This window comes from Pseudorasbora parva, chromosome 13, assembly GCF_024679245.1.
Source record: "Pseudorasbora parva isolate DD20220531a chromosome 13, ASM2467924v1, whole genome shotgun sequence".
Taxonomy (NCBI): domain Eukaryota; kingdom Metazoa; phylum Chordata; class Actinopteri; order Cypriniformes; family Gobionidae; genus Pseudorasbora; species Pseudorasbora parva.
Genome location: NC_090184.1, coordinates 42,479,425 through 42,497,569, shown reverse-complemented (window position 1 = coordinate 42,497,569; position 18,145 = coordinate 42,479,425). Strand labels below are relative to the sequence as shown.

The 18,145-nt window shown below is 37.1% G+C and overlaps 1 protein-coding gene across 7 annotated transcripts in view; it reads left to right on the top strand.

The window, feature by feature from the left end:
- LOC137039202 (citron Rho-interacting kinase) overlaps positions 1–18,145 on the top strand; it is a 95,836-nt gene that overhangs the window by 13,766 nt on the left and 63,925 nt on the right. For all 7 annotated transcript variants that reach the window (XM_067414492.1, XM_067414490.1, XM_067414489.1 and 4 more), the window contains exons 5-11: positions 6,385–6,555; positions 6,638–6,691; positions 6,936–6,989; positions 9,093–9,233; positions 12,298–12,423; positions 14,241–14,336; positions 14,612–14,728. In XM_067414492.1, coding sequence (XP_067270593.1) covers positions 6,385–6,555; positions 6,638–6,691; positions 6,936–6,989; positions 9,093–9,233; positions 12,298–12,423; positions 14,241–14,336; positions 14,612–14,728 — 759 coding nt within the window. The remainder of the gene's footprint in view (positions 1–6,384; positions 6,556–6,637; positions 6,692–6,935; positions 6,990–9,092; positions 9,234–12,297; positions 12,424–14,240; positions 14,337–14,611; positions 14,729–18,145) is intronic.

Genomic DNA, 18,145 nt, shown 5'->3' with positions numbered 1-18,145 from the left:
TGACGTATTTGTCTAACATTAAATACTGGGAACTGTAAAGTGTAATCAACATGTTTTTGGAGAATTTTTTTTTGTACTTTAAAATGTGAATGCAATAACAAGACAATCTCATTTATTGTACAGAAGAATAGCACAAACACACATTACAAGCAAAACATGTTGTGAAAAGAAGTTTTTTAGTTGTTAAATAATAAAACATGACTATTAAAGTGACATTTCTAAATGAAATGTAAAGCTTCAGTCAGATGACTCCTACATGTATGGAGCAATATGAGTTGTTTTATTATATAGAGGGTGTTTTCACTGCAGGTGTTTGATTTAAGATCTGTAAAAAGGACTGATTTTGTGTGTGCGTGTGTGTGTGTGTGTGCAGTGGTTTCTGTACCTCTGAAATAACCAATGTTTTTTTTGTGTGTGTGCAATCATGGTTCATTCATTTATGTCTATATATTGGAGCATTTTGTGTCTTTGTTTAACACTTGGGGTTCTGAGTGAGCATTTCACAGATTTCTCAGATTATTCCCATAGAGCTTCTGCTAGTAAGAGTCCTGCTGATAGAGCCCACAGTATGAGTGCAAATGAACTCTGTCCGTCTCCGCTTCTGAAACACTATCTGAAATAGCGATGGCCACTTATAGCCATGAGTAAAGTGATGGAGAATGTAAGACTGAAGAATGAGATGTGAAGGTAAGAACGTAATAGAAAAACAGCCTGCTTTCTGCCGCTTCTTGCACGTCTCCCCCAGAGCCAGACTCCATCGCACTGCGGTTGCCATGGAGACAAAAATGGTACCTAGCGGTGAAGGATGTTGCAGATGCAGAGGAAATGCTGTCGTGACAAGCTGGAAAAGGTCTCAAATTAGCAGCAATCAGACTTTAAATGAAGAGTTCACTTTTTGTTTTATTCTACAGATTTGATCAAACTGTTTGATAATTTCAGTTTGGTTCTGCAGGACTTTGCTACTAGTCACTATATGAATTCAAACTCGTTTGCTGCATAGTCAAAATGTCCTGTTTTTAGTATGTGTTAATAAGTGTAACTCGGTCTGTAAGAACTAATCAGTTTAGTGAATGATTCAAATGACACTCTTAAAAACAGTCACTTGTGGTGTTTTCCAATGAATCTGTATGTTTGAACGAATCAGTTGACTGAATGATTCGAATGGAGAAGATGAATCTCATCTTCTTGATGGAGATTTGTGGGATGCACATCCAGGGCACGAAGCTCCCGTTCCACCACATCCCAAAGATCCTCTATTGGGTTGAGATCTTTTGACTGTGGGGGCCATTTTAGTATGGTGAACTCTCTGGTTAAAGAAACCAATTTGAAATGATTTGATCTTTGTGACATGGTGCGTTATCCTGCTGAAAGTAGCCATCAGAGGATGGGCACATGGTGGTCATAAAGGGATGGACATGGTCAGAAACAATGCTCAGGTAGACCGTGGCATTTAAAAGATTCCCAATTGGCACTTAGGGGCCTAAAGTGTGCCAAGAAAACATCCCCCACACCATTACACCACCACCACCACCAGCCTGCACAGTGGTAACAGATAGATCCATGTTCTCAATCTGTTTACACCAAATTGTGACTCAAATAGAGCTGCCCATTTTTGGTGAGCTCGTGCAAATTGTAGCCTCTTTTCCTATTTGTAGTGGAGATGAGTGGTACCCGGTTGGGTCTTCTGCTGTTGTAGCCCATCTGCCTCAAGGTTGTGTGTGTTGTGGCTTCACAAATGCTTTGCTGCATACCTCGGTTGTAACGAGTGGTTATTTCAGTCAAAGTTGCTCTTCTATCAGCTTGAATCAGTCGGCCCATTCTCCTCTGACCTCTAGCATCATCAAGGCATTTTCGCCCACATGACCGCCGCATACTGGATGTTTTTCCCTTTTCACACCATTCTTTGCAAACCGTAAAAATGGCTGTGCATGAAAATCCCATACGTCTGTCCCTAACAACCATGCCACACTCAAAATTGCTTAAATAATTTTTCCTGCTTCTAACATATCAACTTTGAGAACAAAATGTTCACTTGCTGCCTAATATATCCAAATTTATCCTACCCACTAACAGGTGCTGTGATTAAGAGATCATCAGCATTATTTACTTCACCTGTCAGTGGTCATAATGTTATGCCTGATCAGTGTATATAGGCCTATCATTTTTATACCCCTAGCATGTGACGCTTCCAATCAAAGTTTGGAATGTTGTGATTCATCTCAGAACAGGTTTTGGTTAAGCCTTACTCTTGATGGAAATGTTTTAAACCCCTATGGGGGAAAATGACAAGCTGTTGGGCTCTCTTTAGCTTAAAACCCCAAAAAAGTGACAGAAAGGTTTTTCAGTTTCATGAATATATGAAGTTGCTCATTGGTTTGTTAAGCTCAGAGGGAATCCTTCCATTAAGCTGTCATTTCAGAGCCGAGCTGCTTTTAGATGCTGATTTTCCGTTCAGATGGACATTTTAGTGGCTTCCAGATGTATTTGTGCTTTTGCTTTTAGTGGACTTAGTCATTTGAAAGTTGCTATAATGTAAATGCAGTCTTAAATGGCTAAAATGTTTATTTACTCCATTCAGCTTCTTATGAACTAAAGCAATTGTTCAGTTGGACTAATTTGAATTATAGTTCATCTCAACTTTCATCAACTTTCCTTGAAAATAAATGGACATTAATGAGCCAGATTGTAAAACATTGTCAAGATCTGTTGTTTAACTCTGGTGGAGACTCATATGAGATTATGTGGAGTTTGATCATTATGGGGTTTTCAGTGCCTGATTACTTGTATATTAAGTGCTGTATTTCTGAATAGATGAAAATACAGACATTTCACAAGAAAAATCGGAAAAGTATGAGATTGGCTTTCCATTTAATCTGATTGGCATTTAGGAGAAACCATTGAGATTTAAGAGATCTCAGTTGTGATTTTTCTTTGTGATGGGTATTTTTAGTGCTTGCAACTAATGCAGATGTTTTAATTCCATCCCACATGGCAAAATGGCATTGTCACAATTGACGTTATTTGTGCAATTAGTTCACTATTGATAATTAAGCAGTCACATTAGCATAGAGGACTGACAGAAGGAGATTGTGTTGACTCACTCTGAGCTGATTTTTTTTATATTATGACTTTCATTTGGGAGGCAGTTTCACAAAATGTCAAGCACCTCTTTTCTGTCGTTTCTGGTGAATAATTATAATCTCCATTATGGTAATATAAAGCAAAAAACACAAACATTCCCTTCTATAGGCTTCTATAGTGTCTGTTTTTGTGCACTTGGCTGTTTTTCTTTTCTACATTCACAGTAAAGCACAGCCACAAGTGCCTTATTGCTTTTGTTAAATGCATTGTAAAAATATAAGGGACAACAGCAAGGTTAATAGTTGGTCTCAATGGCTTTTCACGCTTAAAATGGTTAACCCTTGGTCGTTCTAAGCCCATAGTAAATGGTATCCTGGATTATTTTGCTTTGTTTCACATTGCAACCCTCTTTGGCAATAGAATCGCCATTGGATAGGACATTTTTTTTGTTTAGTCACAGGGAACAGGGGACTGAGGTTTACACACAGCTCTAACTGGCCCATGTTAATCTCACCCCCCTAAACCTCACTACCATCCGTATTAACGGCACCAAATGTAACCGGTCCTACTCTACCCGTTCCGAGTGGGATTCGAACTGGGGCGGGCGGGCTCTCTATAGGAGGGCTAGCTTGCCTCTTCAGGCTAGGGGAGTGAGGTATACACTCACAGCTCTTACTGGCCTATGCCACACTAACCCAGCTTTCTAATTCACAAGTGTGAACACGCCTTTACCCGAGGTTAAAAGTGGGATTTAGAATGACAAGCGCAGTCTAAAAAGAATAGGTGCAAATTACCAAATTTCCACAGCTGCATACCTAACATGCTTTACAACAACGTTTAATAAACAGAGGCAGTTACTGATTTTATCTTCTATGCTTGTCTTGCCAAATTTCCTTTCCCCCCTAGCGTAGCTCAAGGCTTCCATTAATCGTTAAATGCCGTAAGACATCTCGTTAGGCGATTAGGCTTCGTCAGGCATGCGATTTGTGACCTGTAGCTAATGGCTGATGAAACGAACAGGGTTGTTCGGAATCGGACTGTCACACTCACTCCATCCGCCCACTCGCTGCCCTTTCACCCACTCAGCACACTTATATATCCACTTCTCCGCTCTGCTTTTCATGTGCTGGTCTCTCTCTGTATCACATGGTCGATTACTCAGACTGATTTCATCTCCTCTCTGCCTCATTTTCTCACAAATGTTCTATAATTCTCCTGTTTTATTGAATTCTGCACAAAACTGTTTACTAAGTACTGCGTTTCCTTCATACTTTTTGCAATTCTTTTCATGTGGCATGTCTGTTAAAACTCAAGAATAACTATCACTAAACATATCATCCCAACAGGGCTCCAGACTGCGACCAAATGGTCACATTTTGCGACTTTATTTCCTGCTGGTGCGACAAAATTTTGTTAGAGGTGTCACTGGTGTGACCACCCCGTTGCCCAACAGATAAAAGCTGCCATTTTTCTTGCATATGAGAAACATCAAATTGCAAACGAATGACGAGCGGAACCTCGCTACTCGTTTGAGCTGCGCTGGGAGGACCGTTTATTAGCTCGGAGCAATAATAGACAGCGCAGCGTGAGCTTGCAACAATCCTGCAGTATCCCTCTCAGATACTGAAGCTTTCGTGCCTCTATCGCCTCCCGGTGACCGGTCCCAGTATAGCCGCCCCTCTGTGTTTTCTAATGGACGCGAGGCAAACTAAACAATAAAATTACACTTAAAATATTTTTTCCCCAAAGTAAGTTTATGTCATTGAAGGCAGTTATCATCACGATGATTTCATTTCAAGTGTTCGTTTTTAAAATAAGTTTAGTTTTAGTTAGTTATTTGATGCTATAAAAACAGTGTGTGTGACGTCATGATTGACAGCTGAGGTCGACATCTTCTCTGAGGGAAGTTGTCACTGAGGCACTAACATACTTTTTTCTGAATTTTTGGGAGCAGATTGGAGCTTTAACTTTAATTTCTACTTTTCCATAACTTTTTATTTCACACAACATAATAAATTGTTCTGCATCTGTGAGAGTGTGGGCGGGCTTTTGATATCGCAGCTGTACTTCCTGCTCTCTACTGCGCAACTCCGGTCCCGAAATCTCTACTGCATAGACTCGGTCCCAAGATGTCAGCGCCGTGCAGGCCGCCTGAAAGCTTCAACTCGGGCAACCGGAAACGGATGATAACGAGTCGTCCATATTTTTTTACGGTCTATGGCTCGTACACGGGCTTATCTCGATCATGCAACACCGCAACTAACAGTGCTGGGAGATCCAGTGAGAAAGCGTTTGAATTCACCACAGAATAATAACATCGATACTGCGAGATCTAGTGGGAAGCGTTCGGTGCAGAATTGTCTGTTATAAACCACAGATATCAGATCAAACAGCGCTGACGTGGAAACCAGGAGAAATATTGAGCCATAAACGAAGATTTCAGTCACAAATCACCAACATTCACCATGGATTAATGTTGTTACACCACATGGTATTGTGGAAGAAATAGTCGAATGTTTTTTTTTTTTAAATTTTCATCTGAAGAGTTTTATTATTGAGTAATATGCCATTTCCACTCCTTAATATATGCAAAAAGGTAGGAAGTAAAGTCTCATGAAAAACAAAAACTTATCTTCAACTTGTGACTGAAATAAAGAGTGTTCCTTTTATAATCACTGAAGCTGTCGGTCAGTTCAGTGTGAGACTATAAAACAACAATGGCACATTTAATAAATGTTTTTAATTTAAACAAAATAACTTTTATATTAGTAATATTTCAAGATGAACAATTACCGGTACATGATTATCCATACATAATTTTCATGAATCATGTTAAAATATGAGTATCGAATATGATGATCAGGCTTTTGCAGAAGAGTTATTAGCTCATTCACCATTGCATTGCATTTTAAAACTAAGCATTTATATCATGTTACTATATTATTGGCAAATATAGAGTGATGACTGATATTTATATGCATTTTACGTATCTGCTGTCCTGTTGTAAAGATCTCACAGATAACTTTACATCACACGCATCAGGACTTTGTCCATATAAATATCAGCATCTTCTCCCAAATGCATTTTTTTTAACTCCATTTGAGATGTAACTCTAAGAAAAAAATTATGCCTAATGCCTGAAAGGTTCTGTGGCGAAGCACAAATGCTTCTTCTATGCCATCACAGAGAAAAAACTTTTAAGAGTGTGTGAACTAAATAATAGACGCATTGTTTCTGTTCTTTCTGAGAGACATGGAATATAGAGTAACTAAAGTGCTATTTTAACCATTTATGACCCTGTAGGAGTACCACGCTCAGCTGGAGGAAATGCGAGTGTCTATTCGTCAGCTGGAGGAGAACCTCTCGGCTGCTCGCCGCCGCAGCGACCTGTACGAATCCGAGCTGAAAGAGTCTCGCCAGACCAGCGAGGAGCTCAAGAGGAAGGCTGTGGAATACCAGCAGAAGATTCAGAAGGTTTGTTCAGGTTTAAAACAAGAACAGTCCAGCTGATGCACGCTTGACAAGGTTTTATCGGTCTATATTTTTCTTTTTTTAGGCTAAAGAACAAGGCAAATCTGAGATGGAGGACGTTCTGACCAAATTACAGAAGGTACATCCAATCCCACATCACCAATAACAACTCATTATTTCCATTTACCTTTTTCAGACAAACAGTTTAGAAGACTGTTTTGGTACTAGCTTAACCAACAATATACCAAGATGGTAAATTAACTTACAGCAAAATGCCATGCCAGCACGAACTAGCATAAACTTTTATTTTCTAAATGCTAATGTAAAAAATTGCTAATGTAGTGTTTTTTGTGTTTAAGCTTCTTTGTTTGTAAATGTTTCAGACCAATGCAGAGCAACAGGTAAAGATCGAAGAACTCCAGGAGAAGCTTGCCAAGGTACCGTGCACATTTATTTCAATTTCAGCCCTGCTTGAAGTTATGAAATTAATATTCAGTAATATTATCATTGTATTGCATTGATGCTTATAGCATGAGAACAAAATTGAGTTTTGAGGTTGATAATGACACTAACTTTGCAACATCAATACTGTTATTGAACAGAATTGAATTAACATTGAACTGACTTAAGCTGAATAATGACACCATTATCTTCTTTAGAGGTACTTTTTAATGATTTGAACTTGCTTCATAATTGATGAACTTTGCAACATTGACACAGTTAACTTAATTGAGTAGAATAATGACTCTTACTTTCTGAAGAGCTGCTTTACAGCAGAAATTGAATTTGTTGATGAATTTTGTAACATTAATCCCCCCCCCCCCCCCATATATATATATATTTCTTACAACATGACTGTTATTTACAGTGAATCTGTCAACACCAGTTGCCAGAAATTCTCCATAAAATAAGAGTGACAATATTTCTGGTATTACAGAATGGCATATTGGTGCCTGTATATTTTACAACTTCAACTTTGTATTTTATTATAATAATAATAATAATAATGCGTTCAATTTATATAGCGCTTTTCAAGGCACTGAAAGCGCTTTACATTGAAGGGGGAATCTCCTCAACCACCACCAATGTGCAGCATCCACCTGGATGATGCGACGGCAGCCATTTTGCGCCAGAACGCTCACCGCACACCAGCTGATTGGTGGAGAGGAGACCTAATGATGAAGCCAATCAGGTTATGGGGATTATTAGGAGGCCATGATGGACAGGGGCCAGTGGGAAAATTTGGCCAGGATGCCGGGGTTACACCCCTACTCTTTTTCCGAAAGACATCCTGGGATTTTTAATGACCACAGAGAGTCAGGACCTCGGTTTAACGTCTCATCGGTGCTCTTTGTCAGAATAGTGTCCCCATCACTATAATGGGGCGTTAGGACCCACACAGACCCCAGGGTGAGCACCCCCTGCTGGCCTCACTAACACCTCTACCAGCAGCTCCTGGTTTTCCCAATTGGTCTCCCATCCAGGTACTGACCAGGCTCAGCCCTGCTTAGCTTCAGTGGGAAACCAGTCTTGGGCTACAGGGTGAAGTGATATTAAGTGATATTATTTTTAATATACCATTTATTTAAATAGGGATGCATTGTATATATCGGCCACCATATCGGTCGATATATGTTCATTTTTAATGGTATCGTTATTGGCCTGATTAAAAAATTTGCCAGATTATATTAAAGCTGATTAATAATAATAGATTATTGTCTATCCGCTGAGACACTTTAGATGCACACTCTTTGCCATGATGGCTTTTAATTGCTTGAAATATGATTGGAGTAACCTCAAAAAGGTAAATACCGTTAAGTGCAACATGTATCATATAGGCTACATAAAATAAGGAGAACGTTATAATTATGTGGATGGGACATGGCTTTTTAATGGTGAGGCTTTTGTTTTTCTAATCAGGCTCTCAAAAATTCTATAAAAATCTGGATTTAGATTTATCGGCCAATATATCGATTATGAGCTTTCAAATATAGAATTATTGGTATCGGCCAAAATTTTCATTACGGTGCATGCCTATACCAAAATCTGCAATAACCACCATAATAATAATACAGGTAGTAAAACAGCAAGCCACATGATGAATAATACTGTCCATAAAGCTTGGCCAATACTTGTATATGGACATGATCATACGCAAACACCACCGGAGTAACATCAATAAATATTAAATAAATGTTACATGAAACACCATAATGATGATAAGAAACAAAACGATTTACATAAAATACAATCATATTGTATGTGATTCTAGGAATGTCCTTCTACTGTTTTTCATTTTAAATCATATGGTAATTTATAGTTTGTGCTTCCAAAAACAATATACTTGACAGGATTTTACCGTAAAAACACAAGGCCAATCTTAAACATTGAACACTCATGTATATAATACGGTAATTTACAGTTAACCAATTTGCCTATTTGTTTTATTAATATTCAATTAACCAAAATATTTGTACTGTAGCATTTTTAGTCTTTTTCTGGATACATTTTTTTTACCGTACAGCTTCCTTTTCTTCCAGGCCGTGAAGGCGAGCACAGAAGCCACCGATCTCCTGCAGAGTGTACGTCAGGCTAAAGAGCGTCTGGAGCGAGACCTGGAGCGTCTGCAGACCAGAGAGGACTCCACCGACAGCCTGCGCAGACGCCTGCGAGAGACTGAGGTGACGCACTGCCACTTCATTTTCACCATCGGACTGAATTAAAGAAGCTTTATATTCAGATATCTTAATTATGATTAGATTTAACTTTAGTATTATCCTGTAGCTTAAACAGTAGAGCATGGCGCTAGTAGGTTATGGGTTCGATTCAGATGGATGACATCAAAAATTGCATCTAATATTGATCTAAAACCGATAATATATTCATATATTCAAAACAAATGGCAAACAATCTATAAACCATGAACAAACTCTAAGAAATCAGTCGCAATTTATTCTTTATCCTTGAAGCATTAGATGGTGCTTCTTTTAACCCTGTGAGAAACTTTTTATAAAGTTAAACCAAATATAGTTTTAAAACCGCTTCACACCAAGAGCGAAAAAATAAAAAATAAGGAAAAATGAGACATGCAAGCATGGCTGTGAGCTTCAGAAAAACTGCAACAATAAGCAATTAAAGATGTTTTAGATTATTTTAATCAAAAGGGCTAAAAAAACACACATTTACTATGATGATGAAATTGCTTATCACTTTTGACCAATAGGTGTTTCTGTTACCAAATTGATGTTGTGTGGTCAGTGTGAGCAGATAATGACACACACAAAGTTTGGTGTCTGGATGCCAAAGTGTTTCAGTGTTACAGCCTCAAAATCAGCTTGGCACCATGCCATCAGATTTGTTGATGCATTATTCGAGAATGGTTTGGTCAATTGAAAAACATTTAATAACTTTCAGTCGGCATGGTCTGAAGATGATCTGAGCCAGTTTTGGTGAAAATCGGACCAACAGACTAGTAGTTTGAAAAAAATCTCATCAATACCAGTTTGGCAGAAATGTATTTATACATTTTAACCAGAAGGAGTTCTGAAACTTTTGTGAGTACATTTAGGACTTGGTCCTTGGTCCTGATGACACATACCAAGTTTTGTAATGATACACTAATGCGTTTATAAAATACATCAATTAGTGACAAAATTCAAAATGGCCAACGCCCAACATGGCCAGAATGTGAAAATTAGATATTGTTTGACTTGGTATGCTGCACTGAATCAAGAGACCTGTTTTATTTGGGCAAACCTTTTTCAAACATTTGGCTTACCAGAAATAGACATTTTTCAAATCTCCAGACCAGTAGGTGGCGCTGTGCAGAAACACTGCATGTAGCCTCTGGTCATGCTAGTGATCACATACCAAGACTTGTCTCAGTACACTAAAGCTTTGCAGAGATAGTCTCAGAGACCCATCCATTTTGGGGTTTTCGAGAATGGGTTGGGTTGGGTTTATCAAAAAGCTTTTAATAACATTTTGCCACCATGGTCAGAAGATGATCTGATCCAATTTTGGTGACAATCAGATGATCTAGGGCGAGTTTGAAAGAGTGAGTTTTTCATAAACCCAAATGTAGCCCAAGATTGGTTTCTCATTTAAGCTAAGCAGGGCTGAGCCTGGTCAGTACCTGGATGGGAGACCAACTGGGAAAACCAGAAGCTGCTGGTAGAGGTGTTAGTGAGGCCAGCAGGGGTTGCTCACCCTGTGGTGTGTGTGGGTCCTAACACCCCAGTATAGTGATGGGGACACTATACTGTCAAAGAGCACCATCCTTCAGATGAGACGTTAAACCGAGGTCCTGACTCTCCGTGGTCATTAAAAATCCCAGGATGTCCTTCGGAAAAAGAGTAGGGGTGTAACCCTGGCATCCTGGCGAAATTTGCCCATTGGCCTCTCTGTCCATCATGGCCTCCTAATAATCCCCCTCTCCTGATTGGCTTCCTCACTCGGTCTCCTCTCCACCAATCAGCTGGTGAGTGGTGAGCGTTCTGGCGCAATATGGCTGCCGTCGCATCATCCAGGTGGATGCTGCACATTGGTGGTGGCTGAGGAGATTCTCCCCTTCAATGTAAAGCGCTTTGAGTGCCTTGAAAAGCGCTATATAAATCAAACAAATTATTATTATTATTATTATAAGATTCTAAATGGCGAACTTAGTTTTTGAACCTTACAGTTCGAGAGTTATTTACCTAAACATGAATGTAACTTTGACCAGTTGGTGGCGCTAGAGGGATTGGGTTAGAGGCTCCAAAATTGCGATGTTGACAGATTAGACTGTCTTCTATCTGTGTGCCAAATTTCGTAACTTTGCCTGTAAGCGGTGTTATGGGCTGCCATAGACTCAAGAGAGGAATAACTTTTGGTGCTTGCCCCCTAATAACTGAAATGATGACTATATTAGCATCCACACCAGTGGATAATATTGTTCTGTTTATTCTAAGCGTGATGCCGTTTTATTGTCTGCTGCTTTAAATGCTCAAGCTCTCTTTAAAGCGAAATGGATTCTGATTGGCTGACAATAGTTCATCAGATGGAAAAATCTTTCTGAAAGTGATTGCAATGTTATCGCTTCTCTGTGCAATTATTGTTACAGTTGTGTTGTGAACTCGATTTTTAGAAATATATCTTGATATTTATCACTATATTTATCATCCTTAGTGTGAATTGGTGTTTAGCAAAGATAGATTATATTTTTCTCACCATGACAGTAGCCACAGAGGTTGGCATGGCATTCAAAAAAACTAACAATCAAGCAAACACTGATTCTCAAGGAATGCATGAACTGAAAATAATAAATAGTAGACCTTGAATGCAATGTTTGTCACTTTGGATGAAAGCATCTGCCAAATGCATAAATGTGAACAACTCAATTCACCCATTGCAATCCACTTGCTGACGTTTCGTCTCAAACTCACAGCTGATTTGTTTGCTGATGATTATTCAAATGTGAATTTTCATTTATACAATGTGTGGAACATATCAAGTTGTCGCTTACTTTTAGACACAGCACAACTTTATTTAACTCTAAATCTTTTGTAACTATTAAATCTGATTTTGTTGGTGCAACTTAATGTATTTATGTTGATTCAGTGATGCTAAGTAATATTTTGCTTTGAATAAAAACAATGAATTGAGTTGTTTCCACAAAAAAACTAAATATTTTTCAGTGTAAGCTGCCTAGATAACGTGGCAATGCTTCATTAAAATTAGATTTTTATCCTTTTTTTGATGGAACAGGATGGTAGGAAAACCCTGGAGAACCAGGTGAGGAGGCTGGAGATGGTGGAACGGAGAGAAACTAAACTGAAAGAAGACATTCAGACCAAGTCACAGCAGATCCAACAGATGGCCGACAAAATCATGGTAAGACTGAGACTCAAGCGAGCCCTGAACTCCCGCTGATTGTCACACACTGTATCTAAAACAAACAAACAGGTAAACACTGGAGCTATGAGGACACGGCATGTTGATGAGATGGAGGTGTCACATGCTTGCAGGAAAGCTACTTAAATAAGACGCGTAACACTTATTAGTCACGCGCGCGATACACCTCCTCAAAACACTCGCGGTTGCATTATACACAGACTCTCTGCTTTTATTCGTTTTTCTTCAACCCGCTTACCCTGGCAGTTACACTGCTTCTTTTCCTCAGCTCCCAGCATGCTCTCTGGCCCTGTCACGGCTCCAAAAGTGACAGATTGCAGGAGTGGATCATCTCGGTCTTTGGCCATGATCATGTGTGTCACAATGACGATGTGTTTTTAACTTGATGATTTATACTCTACATTATTGATTTAGTCACAATTAACAAGTGCTTAGAAATGACATGCTTTGAGTTGATCTGGAAACCTATGTTGTTACCGTTCACCAAATCTATTTTTAAATCATGTTCATTAATTGAAGTAAAGCTAAAATCAAATCAAAATATAAGTATTAGATTAAATCTTACACTTACAAAAACGTAAACGAAAATTTACTCAACTGTTGAATTTAAAGTACTTTAAAAATATCAAACATGATACTCAACAAAATATACACACTTTTTATCAAATGTATATTTTATTGTTCTGATTATTATTTAATGTCACGCTTAACATGTACTGTTTGGATAAAAGCTATTTACTTGTCCATACAATCTTGAAAGTAAAGTTTAATAAAAACACAAATATTAGATGAAAAGCATAAACTTGGACAATTTTTTAAAGTTTTAAGTTGAAGAAGTACTAAAGTTGAAGAGAACTACTAGTTACTAGAATTACTAAAACATAAATAAAAAAATACCTTACAGGGAAATAGATATTAAATATAAGGTAAAAAGGTACTAAAATATAACAAACAATGATACTCAACAAAATAATACATCTACAAACATTTAAAAAATATTTTGTGTAAAGGTTCGATCAAAAATTGGTTCTATTATTTCATGTCATGCATAACACACACTGTTTGGATGAAAGTGTACTTGCCCATGCAAACATAAAAATAAAGATTAATACAAAAACATAAATATGATGTGAAAAACATAAACTTGAATGTTTTAAAATATTGATTTGATATTGAAATATTGATTGATAACTGAAATAAGTTTGCTGAAATGACTAAAACTAAAAATAATTACAGCTAAATAGACATATGAAAATAAAACAATAAAAATGACAAGGACATAACACAATTACTAAAACATGAAATATTTATTTTTATATTCAATATAATGTAATAAAAATGCATAACAAAATGACCAAAAATTTTAATGCTGAAATTAAAATAAACTGAAAATATAAAAATAAAAGCAAATTCAAAATATTAACAATTACTATAATAATAGGTAAATAATACTAAAATAACACTGCTGGAGACCTAAGGCAATATATTATCAATTTTTTTTCTATGAATCTATAAGATTACTTGTACACCTTTACTGAAGTCTCTCCCTTTTTTTTCTTTCTCCTGTGAAAAATACCATATTAATCTGTGCTCAGATTTGCCTTTCTGCATTTAAAAGTCTCTCACTCTTTTCCCATCAAATTCTCCCTTGATCTGACCTGCTGTCCACAGTAATTTCATGTCTCATTTAGAGAATTGAATTTCTCCTTAAAGTGTTAGACAAGGCAATACGTACAGTAAATGAAGCATAACTGAGACTCCTGAGCATTAAATGCTCCTCTGTTGTCTGCACACAGGAACTGGAAGAGAACTTGCGTGACACTCAGGCAACAGCACAGCGAATGGAGGCACACCTGGAACAGAAGGAAAAGCTTTACGAAGACAAGATCAAGGTCGGGCCAAACACACCTACACACACACTTTTTACTCCTGACAAATATCAGTGATGTTTCACAGAGTCAACAGAGCGGTTAACCTCCATTGCGCCGTTTGCACAGGACTAATATACTCTGGCTTTAGTGCTTGTTATTAAATTTATAGTGACTGAATATGAGATCCTGACTCGTGTTTATCTTTGGATTCAGATTAAGCTTTTAAAGGCCTCATTTTGAAGTTAGTTTCTGTTCGTCTGTCAGGTGTAATAACCGAGTGCTTGTGTGTTTTGTAGGTGTTAGAGAATCAAATGAAGGCTGATTTGGCTGAAAAGGAAATGCTCGAGTCCAAGCAGACCGCTTTTGAGGAGGAGTCTCGCGAGCGGGGAAAAGTGATCAGTGACCAGACAGCGGTACTACACGTTATTTTGCTCTTCCTGAGAGCCTAGTGTATTTTAGGTGGGAAATGACAAGGCTAACACATTAACACTGATCCTTGTGCAAGACATTAAATTCACATCATTCTAATGAGCACTTTCCTTTTAGTAAATCAGTCAATTTATATAAAAGCATCTGCAAAATAACAAATAATCATGGAAATGCTGAGAAAATCTGATGACTTCAGAAAGAGACTGGTATATGGTTTACTGTAGGGCTGGGTAAAAAATATTGATTTCTTGATTTTAATCGATTCTTATTTTTACGCACCGATATTGATTCTTAAATCCCGATGAGTCATCCTGTTTTCAGATGAATGAAAGGAACATTGTAGCTCCTCCTATCCAATAAACTGCAGTAATCTTTGTGCTTTGTTACTATTGATATGAAACAATGTCTTAAATTTCAAATTATGTCCATTTTTATTATGAAATTCAAAAACATAAATACCGTTTTGGCTCCGTGGCGTGAGATCACTCTGGCTCAGCAAAGAGGAGGGGCAAATTAACTGATCTTCTCTTCCGCCTTAATACCAGTTACAGTGCAAAATAAACATGAATGAGCATCTGAAAGTGTGTTCAAAGATAGAGTACAACTTACCGAAATCCATACTTCACATAGAATCGCTTGTGTATCAGCATATGCACACAATCGAAAGCACAGCCTTGCAAAGTATTTTTCTTTTGACTCTTGAGCATATACAGGCGTTTGATCCATGTGCAGTTTTGAACTATCTCTCGCCACAAGTTACAACCCATGTAGTTACTGCAACAAAAAAATGAAATGGACGTTCAACCTGCGCATACAAAGTAGAAGAACCTAACCTTGGTTGTAAGCATAAACTTGACACAAACTGCAAACTTGTCCCTCAAATCTGATCAAATCATACTTGTATAGTATGGTATGGTATAGCATGATGTATAGTATAGTATATTGTATAGTATAGTATATTATAGTATACTATGGTATAATGTATAGTATTGTATAGTATATTATAGTATACTATGGTATAATGTATAGTATTGTATAGTATATTATAGTATACTATGGTATAATGTATAGTATTGTATAGTATGGTATAATATAGTATGATGTATAGTAAAGTATAATGTATAGTAGTGTAGTATGATGTATAGTATAGTATAATGTATAGTATAGTATATTATAGGATACTATGGTATAATGTATAGTATTGTATAGTATGGTATAATATAGTATGATGTATAGTATGATATAATATAGTATGGTATAGTATAGTATAATCTATAGTATGGTATAGTATAGTATAATGTACAGTATAGTATACTACAGTATATTATAGTATACTATGGTATAATCTATAGTAATTTATAGTATGATGTATAGTATGATATAATATAGTATGGTATAGTATGATGTATAGTATGGTATAGTATAGTATGGTATTGTATAGTATATTATAGGATATTATGGTATAATCTATAGTATTGTATAGTATGGTATAATATAGTATGATGTATAGTATGATATAATATAGTATAGTACAGTATAATGTATAGTATAGTATACTATAGTATAGTATATTATAGGATACTATGGTATAATCTATAGCAGAGGTACTCAACAGGCGGCCCGCGGGCCGCATCCGGCCCGTCGGTATTAATTTTGTGGCCCGCATCATGCTGAAGATGAATGCAATAAAAAAAAAAAAAAAATCAACTCAAATGTTGCACGAATATTAGACAGTTTTACTTATAGGCTATGATAATACCACGGACGCTGCGGAAAATCCACATGTCGGGCAGGTTAAGTAGGCTAATAAAAAAAGAACACTTGTTTTCAGTTTTCAGCTCATTTCACGATCAAAGACCATAATAGGAGAAAGATCGAGCTTGAGCGGAATCAGCACATTTTAGTCTCTCTCTCTCTTTTTATGAAGACAGCTGTGTGTTTAACTTCTGGATGCGACACTGAACATTTAAGTTAATAACATTATTTTATTTTTTTTCATTATCATGAGGTGCGGCGCTCCTCCAAACAAGTTCACGGAATGGAAACCCACGACGGAAAGCAAATCGTGTTTTCTTTATTTTACAATTGCACAATGCAAGTAAACACTTTGCAATTTTGAACAATGTATTTCTCTTATTATCTGTATGACCAAAATGACAGATTTTATTTGTTTCCTCTGCTCGTTCGCGCTCGCACATATTCCAGCACTGCAAACATCGCAGTCAGTTCATTATCAAAATAAAATAGCCAACCTAATATATAAGAAGTTACACAGCTCAGTTTAAATAGTCAGTAATAGCCAACATTTCGTGCCATTCAGCGTGAGCACTGCACGGTGTTATAAGACCTCCGCGGGACGGATTTTATGTTACCTTCTCTTAACCTTCTCCCGCTCCCGCCCGCAACATTCATGTTTTGTCCCGCTCCCGTCCGCATAAAAGTATAAATAGTTTTTCTCTGTACGTCCATGACACTATTTCAAGTAATTTAATGTAAAAGCAAGCGTGTGCATGCGTGGGTTGGCGTGGCAGAATACGGGCAAAGGGTGCCCCCTTCATAATTCCAAAAAAGATATCTCAGTTTATTGCGATCTCACAAAGCTCTGTTATCAATAGAAATGACTGCACAATGAATCTTCCAAAATGTCAACACTTTCTTTGCTATAATCAGACGATTTGTCAGCATATAGAATTAAGCACTGCGCAAAAAACTCCTTTGAGTGGATTCTATCTTAAATACATCTGTTTGGCCATAACGTTCCAGAAATAAACACATATTGGTTACGTTGCACAATGCAGCAAAAACGTGTTATACTCTGCCTGCGTGCGCCTGTAAATCTTTTTTTATTTCGTTTTAGTTGTTCTTTTTGGTTTTGTGCAATAGATGAATAACAATTTATTTGTTTCTAGATGTTTTATTTTTAGATATTTCTATTTTGCGGGAGTCTCGCAAATAGTTTTATTCACCCGCAATCCGCACACACGCGAGTAGCACACACACCTTACCGCCCGCGCTCAGCCAAATCTAGTTAAAAGCATTTATTTCACACTGGTTTTAGTTTTCTTATTTATAAACCATTACTATGAATTTTATAATTAAATGAAAAGATATATGGATTTTTGTATACATTTTTATTAATTTACATTAGTAAGCTACAGGACATCGTCTTTCAATCCAGCTCAGACATTTATCTGTAGCTTACTTTGTTGTTGCCATTAAACAATGTGTTTTTTCCTTCATATTTATGTTTAAATATTATAATATTATTTTTACATTTCATCTGATTATGTTGAGTGAAAAGATGCGAGTGGGTCAGAAATGATTTTGGAGGTTATATAGTTTAATATTAAGTTTTGTTTTGTAGAAAGCATTCTTTCGTTTTGTTTAAATTGTATCTTAAT